The 9,282-nt window shown below is 51.1% G+C and overlaps 1 protein-coding gene across 1 annotated transcript; it reads left to right on the top strand.

The window, feature by feature from the left end:
- The first annotated feature begins 3,181 nt into the window (after positions 1 to 3,181).
- Positions 3,182 to 6,255, top strand: LOC139684102 (olfactory receptor 14A16-like). Its single transcript, XM_071579703.1, has 2 exons — positions 3,182 to 3,302; positions 5,267 to 6,255. The coding sequence occupies exon 2, from the start codon at positions 5,290 to 5,292 to the stop codon at positions 6,253 to 6,255; it is 966 nt and encodes a 321-aa protein (XP_071435804.1). The 5' UTR covers positions 3,182 to 3,302; positions 5,267 to 5,289.
- The last annotated feature ends 3,027 nt before the right edge of the window (positions 6,256 to 9,282 follow it).

The following is a 9,282-nucleotide window of genomic DNA, read 5'->3' as shown; positions in this document are numbered from 1 at the left end:
GAGCTGCCTCCAGCTCTGGGGTGCCAGCACAGGGAGGACATGGAGCTGTTGGAGAGAGTCCAGACGAGACCACCAGGATGATCAGAGGGATGGAGCAGCCCTGCCATGAGGAAATGCTGAGAGAACTGGGATTGTTCAACATGGAGAAGAGAAGGCTTTGGGGTGACCTAATTGTGTCCTTCCAGGACTTGAGAGGAATAAAGAAGTAAGATGGAGAGAGACTATTTACATGGGCCTGGAGTGACAGGACAAGGGGGGACAGCTTCACTCTGATAGAGGGAAAAGCTGGATGAGATATTGGAAAGAAATTCTTTACAGTCAGGGTAGTGAGGCCCTGGCACAGGTTGCTCAGAGAAGTTCTGGCTGCCCCATCCCTGGAAGTTGGTCAAGGCCAGGTTGGATGGGGCTCTGACCAACCTGGTTGAGTGGAAGGTGTCCCTGTCCATGCCAGGGGGTTGGAATGAGATGCTCTTTAAGGTCTCTCCCAACCCAATCCATTCTGTGATTCTGTGACTGGTGGGTGATGTCATGGTCAGGCCCATCTTAGGCACAGGGACACTGAATGGCAGAGTTCTCCATGGTGGGTGAAGGAAAGAGTGGGCAGCAGAACTGACACCTTGGATTGACGGCAGGCAGACTTTGTCCTGTTTGGGAGAATGATTGATGGAATCCCTTGGGAGTCAATCCTGAAGGGCACAGAGGTCCAGGAAGGCTGGAGGTGTTTTAAGAAGGAATCTCAAAGTTCCAGGAGCTCTGCCCATGTGCCCTAACACAAGCCAGGGGGCAAAAAGCACTTCTTGGTTAAACAGAGAACTTAGGCTGGGTATCAGGTTAGAAAAAGAGAGTCCACGACATCTTGGGCGAGGCACAGAAAGTTTTTCAGGGACAGCATATGGTGAGGTTGTGTAGGAGGAAAATTTGAAGGGGCAAAGACAAACTGGAACTGAATTTGGCCACTGCAGTAAAAGACAGCAAAAAATGAGTTTCTTAATCAATGGTCAGCAAAAGGAGGGCTCAGGAGAGTTTCCACCCTTTGCTGGATGCAGAGGGCAGGACAGTGCTGGGGGAGGAGGAAAACTTGAGAAACTTAAGGCCTTCCTTGCCTCACTCTTTATCTTCCAACCTACTTGTCCTCAGGATACCCAGGTCCCAGGTCTGAAATTTGGGGATGGGGAGCTGAGTGAAACCCCCACAATCCAAAAGGAAATCGAATTGTGAGTGACTTGCTCTGCCAATGAGACCCTCACAAGTCCCTGGGCACAGATGGGATGCCCCTCAGTCTCTGGAAGTGCTCAGATGGTGTCAGGATATGGCTTTTGAAATGGATTTAGGAGTGTTTATGGTGGTGCTGGTCTGACAGTTGGACTAGAAGATCTTGAAAGTCTCTTTCAACCTTGATGATTCTGTGATTCTCTAACCTGTCATCAATGTTTCCAGGTTTGTGTTCCAACAAAATCCTGGGGATGTTTTCTCAGTCATGTCCCTCAGTGGGAATGTAATGGTCTGACCCATGCCTTCCTCGGTAACCATTGTATCTAAGGAAGTTACAAGTATTCCACACAGGTCTTCCACGTAGCAGTGGGGGAGTGGTTTTGTTGCTTCTCTTCCTTGGCAGATGTCTTGGTTTGAGATAAGCAACTGCCAAACCCCCCCAAGCACAGAGAGAAAAGCCTCCCTCCTAACACCAGGGAAAGGGAGGAAAAGAGAGGGGAAAGGAAAAAAAGACTTCAAATGGCATTTATACTAAAACTATGTATATTTTTCACAGAAAGAAAGAGACAATTAGAAGAGAGTACAAATATACACTCACACAGTCTGCAACAACATGTTCCCCACTTCAGCTTCTTAAAGAACACACAAATTCTACTGTCCTAACTACACATTACTTAAGAAAATACTTATTCCCCAGGGAGACAAACTCAAGCAGAAAGGAGAGACCCAGAACAACACAGTTTACTTTCCTGAGATACCCTGTGAGCCAGTGGTGGGCCTGGTCCTCTCCATCCCCCCTGGGACAGCATCGTGCGTCCTCCCAAGAGGAGGCTGAGAAGCGACTGCCTTAACCACTCCCACACTGGTTCCTCCTTCCCTGGAGATGATGTCATAATGTGGTATGGAATACAAAGTTACTGGCTAGAAGAAGTCAGCTGTTAGCTCAGCTGTTAGCTCAGCCCAGCTCAAGTCAGCTGACAGCTTCGGCCTAATCCAAACTTCAGAGCCCAAATCTAGGCCCACCTGGGTGAACCCATAACAGCAGAGGAGCTGGAGGGAGGTGGTTGGAGCCTGGTCCCTCTGGTCCCTGGTGGTTCTCCTGTCCTGGGTGAGATTGTTTCATTCTTGTTCCCCTTCCTTGAGGTTTTTAATTGGGTTTGTTTTGATTCATTCGGTTTCTTTGGGTTGGGTTGGTGTCTTCCCTATTTTCTGGCTAATCAATCCCCTTTTCTCCCTTCCCCTCTCCCCTGGGGGTGGGATCCCATGTATTGTGTATACAGTGTGGTTTGTAAATGTTAGTAAATATAATTTATTCTTTTTATTCAGTTCAGTTTCTTTAGAGTGCGTGTCTTTTCTCTTTTTTTTTCCCTTTCCTTTGCTGGGAAGGTTCTGGGAGGGGGAAGGGGGGCCAGTCCAGGGTTGGCAACAGCTGGGCCAAACCTGCGACAGGGACCCATTAGCACTACAAGAAACTTTACAGTTTGAATCTCACTTTGGCTTCTCAAGAGGTTTCTGCAGCTTTCCTGAGGGACTGTGATTCAAAGACTCAGCACCAAACCCCCCAGAGGGTCATTAAATGCCCTGGGCTGTTGCTGTGCTGCTGAGCTGGGCCGGGCTCCTGGCACACAGGGAGCTCCTGGCAAGCGGGCAGTGCTGCAGAGAGACAGCTCTGCCCAGGAGCAGCTCCTGTGCACAGCCCAGCAGGGCTCAGGGCACTGCCTGCAGACACCCAGGGCACAGCAGAGAAGGGACAGAGGTGAGAGGCAGCCTGGGCTGGGAGGTGACTGAGCTCTCACTACAGGAAAAACCTTCACAGTTTTTCTGGGAATAATTTTCTCACTGTAGGAAAGTTAAATTTCCCTTCCTGCAGGAATCTCCTAAAGCTGGCACATCCCACAGCATCTGGGATCTTTCAGAAGGACTCTCACAGTTCCTTTAGTGGAGAGGAGGTGGCCATATGGCAGAGCAGGGCAGGACCTGCAGGCAGCAAAGGGCAGACAAGAGAAGTGAGAAAGATGTTTAAAAGATCCTGGCATAGGAGGAGAGGTGAGAGCTCATCAGGGGAGAAACCTTCACAGCCCTTTGCCACGGTAAGTCTCTGGCTGCAGAGCAGTAGAGGTGAGTTTCTGGAAGTGTCTCTTCCACCTGCCAAATGCCACCACTGACAGGACCTGTCAGGAAGGCTGTCCTGGATTTTCTGGTGTGCAGAAGGAGAACATGACCAAAACAGGATTGCCTGCTGCACCATCAGAGGCACAGGGCAAGAAGGTTGCCTTCTTGTAAGAGTGGTTGAGGGGTGTGAGATTGGGAGTGTAGGCAGGGGTGCCCAGGGCTGTGGTGCAGAGCAGGGCCCTGCAGCCCAGGGCTCTGTGTGCTGGGGCAGGGACTCTGCTGCCTGCCAGGGTCAGCTCAGCCCAGCCAAGGAGCTCCCCAGGGCTCTGCATGGAGAAGGTGTGGATGGGAGGAGTGACTCCCTCATGGCAGGGCAGGGATGAGCAGGGCAGGGATGAGCAGGGCAGGGATGGGCAGGGCAGGGCAGGTCCTTCAGCTGCAATGGCTCAAGGCTTCTCTCAGCTTCAGCTCTACCTCCTGCCATTTCCAAGGGCACTTCTCAGGAAGCACATCCACTCAGAACACCTTCCCCTCCTCAGCCACATCAGCTTGTCTGGGATCTGCTCTTCAGCCCCTGCACATGCAGAGCTGCCCCTGGGCAGTGGGGTGGGCATGGGCTGTGTGAGCACTGGAGGGAGCTGAGCTGGGCACAGGGAGGCAGCTGCTGGCAGGAACAGCTCCTCACAGCAGAGACAGGCAGGGAGGGAGAGGGAACTGCTGCCACAAATGCTGGGGAGGGCCATGTGGGCACCTCCCTGCTGTCCCTGTGGCACACAGGCCTTCCCTGATCAGCTCCTCCCTGGGCTCCTTTCACAGCCTAAGCAGAGTCCCTGCCCTCAGGCCCATGGGGGCTCAGGTGTGCATTGCCCTGCAGCAGCAGAGCCCAGGAAAGGACAAGGTGCTGAATTCTTCTGTCTCTGTGTGCTTCCTGCTCCCTTGGCAGGACTACTGTGGCATTTCACTGCCATTCCTCTCTTTCCTTTGGTGTCCTTGTTCTCACCATTGGCTTTTCTCAGCCATTGTGGGGGATTGGGGGTGGCAGGTTCAGTTCATGTTCAGGCACAAACCATTTGGATCCTGCTCTGGGATGTGTCTGTGGGAGCAAAGTGCCCAAATCCTCTCCATGCAAATTTTGGACATTCAGCTGCTTCTGTGGTGTCCTGCAGAGCTGCAGGGTGCCCTCCAGAAGGGCACAGCTCTCCCTCAGTATCTATGTGCTCTAGGATCCCATGGAGAAATATCTCCATGCTAAATCCATGGAAATGCAACTTGGCAACTGCAATGATTTTTCTGTGCCTCAGTGTGGGAGGGGAGAGATGAAAAAGCTGAGGAGTTTGTTAATTCTGCTCTTTGGCCCTGAAGTCCTGGATTCCTCTGCTCTCCCCCGTGTGCAGTTTCTTTTTTAGGAGAACAGTTGAGTGTGAAGCTGATCCAGATCCAAGGTGCCAGCACGGGGCAGCTGAGAACAGCACTGGTGGGCAGAGCAGCTCTTCTCTCCTCACTAACGGAGCCTTCCTTTGACCCGCAGGACCCACATGACTTGACCTGCAGTGCAGTAGGAATGTCAGGGATTTCAAACATCCACAACCACTGAGAACTGTGGTGGGTGCAACTGGATCAAGAAACACAAAGAAATCTTTCAGATCAATTTTTCATTTGTCCAAAATTTGAACAACTCTTTGATGTGCCACAAGTCCATTTAATTTGAGATCACCCTGAATTTCAAGTGAACTCTCTCTGCAGAGGAAGGACTCCACAGGAGCCCATTGCAGGGTCCCTGCTTCCAATTCCCCGAAACCCAGAGATCAGGGCAGGGGGTTGCAGAGACCTGTTCTTACAAAAAAAAAAAAAAGATCCTGAATGTAGAGTTGCCATGAGACATGCAATATGTTTTGCTAATAAAGTCTGACTTAACTCAGGTCTGCCTTTTCCTTCTCAACAGATAACCACACCCTGAGGTAGCCAATGCCCAACAGCAGCTCCATCAGCCACTTCCTCCTGCTGCCATTGGCAGACACGCGGCAGCTGCAGCTCCTGCACTTGTGGCTCTTCCTGGGCATCTCCCTGGCTGCCCTCCTGGGCAACGGCCTCATCATCAGCGCCGTAGCCTCTGACCACCACCTGCACACCCCCATGCACTTCTTCCTGCTCAACCTGTCCCTCACAGACCTGGGCTCCATCTGCACCACTGTCCCCAAAGCCGTGCACAACTCCCTCTGGGACACCAGGGACATCTCCTACATGGGATGTGCTGCACAGCTCTTTCTTTATGTCTGTTTTATGTCAGCAGAATTCTCTCTCCTCACCATCATGTGCTACGACCGCTACGTTGCCATCTGCAAACCCCTGCACTACGGGACCCTCCTGGGCAGCAGAGCTTGTGCCCACATGGCAGCAGCTGCCTGGGCCAGTGCCTTTCTCTATGCTCTGCTGCACACAGCCAATACATTTTCCCTGCCCCTGTGCCATGGCAATGCCCTGGGCCAGTTCTTCTGTGAAATCCCCCAGATTCTCAAGCTCTCCTGCTCATATTCTGATCTTAGGAAACTTGGTCTTCTTGTGGTTAATGCCTGTTTAGGATTTGCTTGTTTTGTTTATATTGTTTTCTCCTATGTGCAGATCTTCAGGGCTGTGCTGAGGATCCCCTCTGAGCAGGGAAGGCACAAAGCCTTTTCCACGTGCCTCCCTCACCTGGCTGTGGTCTCCCTGTTTATCAGCACATCATTTTTTGCCTACCTGAAGCCTCCTTCCATCTCCTCCCTATCCCTTGATCTTGTGGTGGCAGTTCTTTATTCAGTGGTACCTCCAGCCATGAACCCCCTCATCTACAGCCTGAGAAACAAGGAACTTAAGGATGCCCTTTGGACACTAATGATTGGACACAATTCAGAAGCAAAAAACTGCCTGATTTCATGTTCAAAACACTCATAGAGAAAATCACTATACACTCAACACGCCTTCTCAGGTTTTTGGTGGTGATTATGTTGGTTTTTTGCTTTGTTTTTCTGCTGCTGAAGTGGTGTGCAACTTACTTCTACTTTTGATCCCCATTTTTCCATAAATTCTCTATCCTTAATATTTGATCTGGAGACTGGGTAAATGAGGGAATGTTCTCTTTGCATATTTAAGCAAAATAAAAGTTACTTGTGTAGTTTGTTTTTCCGAGTTCCTTCCTCTGAGACCACAGCAAGGCCAATGGCAGTTCCTGTTTGCAGAGAGAGTCCCAGCACAGCAGCATTGCCAGGGAGCAGCAGAGCTTTGTCACATCCTGCTGTGTGTCTGTTCTGGGATCACAGGCAGGGACAGGCCATGGACACTTGAGGGACACAGCTGGGCTCCAAAACAGCAGTTACATGAGGAAAGGGGTTCTCCTGAGGGCAGAGCAGGAAGGCTTTGGACTTCTTCCAAAGTAACTTTCAATAACATGTCCAAGGAAACAGACTCTAAAGAGGCTCCTTGTGTTGCTTGTTGTCCATGGGACTCAGTGTGATGAGATCAGTGTCCTAGCACGGCCTTCAAGGATCTTAGTGCTGCTTTAGGGTTTGTTGTTTGTTGCCAGTGACAAGGACATGGTGAATGATCTGTGATTAATCCTCGAGGGACTCTACAACTTGTGACAGACCTGGCTTCTATTGAGGAGACTTGGGAGGGGCCAGGAGAACTCAGGGGACCTGCAGAGACAGTTTGTGCCAAGGAGTCAGCAAGAAATGCAGCGCAGTGAGAACAGGCCTTTCAGGTGTGGGGTCACCCAGAGATGATATTCTACATCTGAGTGTGAACTGAAAAAGGGGAGCTCTGCAACCCCAGAGACCATGGCAGGCACTGGAAAAGGAGTCTGGTGAGGGCTTCATGTTCTGGTCAGTGAAGGTTCATAGATTAGATCCAGTGCAGCCCCCAGACCCATCTCCCAGCACTGGCACAAGGCAGGGCCCCTCTGAGCACCCTCCGTGTCCACACAAGAGCTGGTGGGGCAGGTGGTCAGTGGCAGGGACCACCATCAGCTGGCTCTGCCTCCCAGCTTGACCAGCACAGCCCAGCAGAGTCCCCCCATGGCCCTGGGCACCACAGCCCCCGTGCCCTGCAGAGCAGCACCCCCAGCTCAGGGGCTGTGGGGAGCATGGGGAGGGGCTGCAGGAATGGCTGGTCAGGCCAGCACAGACGTGTTCCCCTGGGGAAAGGCTCTGTGGGGAGACGGGAAGTGCCGGGAGAAGAGCAGGACAGCCTGTGTGTGCAGAGGAGACATGGAAAGAGGCTGCCCTGTCCCTGGGGCAGCAGGAGCTGCCTGAGGAGCCTTTGGGGCCGAGTCTTTCCTGCTGTCCTGGAGAGCAGGGCTGGCCTTGGGGCTGCAGGAGCTGCCTGAGCTGAAGATCTCCTGAGCATTCCACACACAGGGTCACTGTCCCTGACCTCCATTTCCTTCATTTCTTGCTGCAGGGCAAACATGACTGGGCTGCTCTGCTGGGCTGGGGCAGGGGCAGGGAGATTGGGGGATCAGGGAGGGGCTGGACTGGGAAGGGCCAGGGCAAGGAAAATCCCAGTGTTGATCTGAAGTTTGTGAGTGTGCAGGGTGGGGGCTCTGCAGGGCTGAGGTGCCTCCAGCCCCTGGCAGTGGCAGCAGGAGTTCAAGGAGACCCTTTTTACTTTTCTCCCTGTTTATAAATTAATAGCAGCAATCTCTAATTGATATTGTTCTCAAGCACCAGGAAGGGTCTCCTTGTCTGCTCGTTCTCTCCACGGTCTCTTTTCAGTGATGGTATCCTAACCAGAAAAGCCCCTGACAATAATTTACTTTTAAATTTTCAAGTCTTCTGTGGTTAATTAAACAGATCTCAGAAGCATATTCAAAGTGAATATCTTATTTTAAAATAAAAAAGAGCAAAAAGGTCTTTTGTGGTCTGTTTATTTTTTCCTATTTATACATTAATATCAGCAATTCCTAATTGATATTGATCCTTAGAACCTCCTAATGCAGTCTGAATTGATATGAAAATCAAGATCCTTTTTGTCTGACAGTCAAACAGACTTTATCCCTACTCCCCACCCCACCATTCCCTCATCAGACCCCTGGGACTGAAAGCAGCCTTCTGCAAATCTGAGTTTCCTCCAGCAAAGGCTGGACCTGCAGGTTTCAGCTCCTTGGCACCAACTCCCACCTGCTTTACTGAAGGAAGAGCTGCATGAGACACAGAGGGATGTTCATTTATTGTCAGCAAACAAAACCAAAGAAGGCACAGCTCAGTAGAAAACACAACTCATTGCTCTGCTCTGTATAAAGTCCACATTGCCTCCACTGAAGTCCACTTTCTGCAGTAGGTAGTCTTAGACCAATGGCAAACATGTTCTGTGTGAAGCACAGATCCCAAGGTCCCCCCAAACACTCCCTGCCCCAGATTCTGTCCATATTTGCTCTTTGCACACAGCCAGTCACACACTGAGGTCACAAGATCCCTCGATCCACAGAGGGAGGAAAAGAGAGAAAGTGAACAAAATGGTCTGTAGTGCAGAGCTAAATATGCACTTATCCCAAATATTCTGGAGTTACAGGAACTTTCTCAAATATCCTTTGCAACACCTGTTCAGTGGGGAAAAATCTATTTTGGTGAACAGGCCCAGGGAGTGGTGGGGAATGGAGTTACATCCAATGGTGTACCCAGGGCTCAGTATTGGGGTCAGTTCAGTTAAACATCTTCATCAGTGATCTGGACGAGGGCATTGAGGGCACCCTCAGTCAATTCGCAGATGACACCAAGTCGGTAGGATTGCTGACCTGCTGGAGGGGCAGGAAGGCTCTGCAGAGGAGTCTGGACAGTCTGGACTGATGGGCCCAGGCCAGCTGGATGAGGTTCAACAAGGTCAAGTGATGGGTCCTGCCCTGGGGTAACAACCATCTTAGATTCTTGGCCATGCTCTGCAACTGATCCCCACAGCCTGTCCTGTGTCCTTTATCCCTCCATTTCC

Source organism: Pithys albifrons, chromosome 31 (genome assembly GCF_047495875.1).
Source record: "Pithys albifrons albifrons isolate INPA30051 chromosome 31, PitAlb_v1, whole genome shotgun sequence".
Classification (NCBI taxonomy): domain Eukaryota; kingdom Metazoa; phylum Chordata; class Aves; order Passeriformes; family Thamnophilidae; genus Pithys; species Pithys albifrons.
Note: the sequence above shows the minus strand (reverse complement) of the source record. Positions and strands in the feature narration are given on the sequence as shown.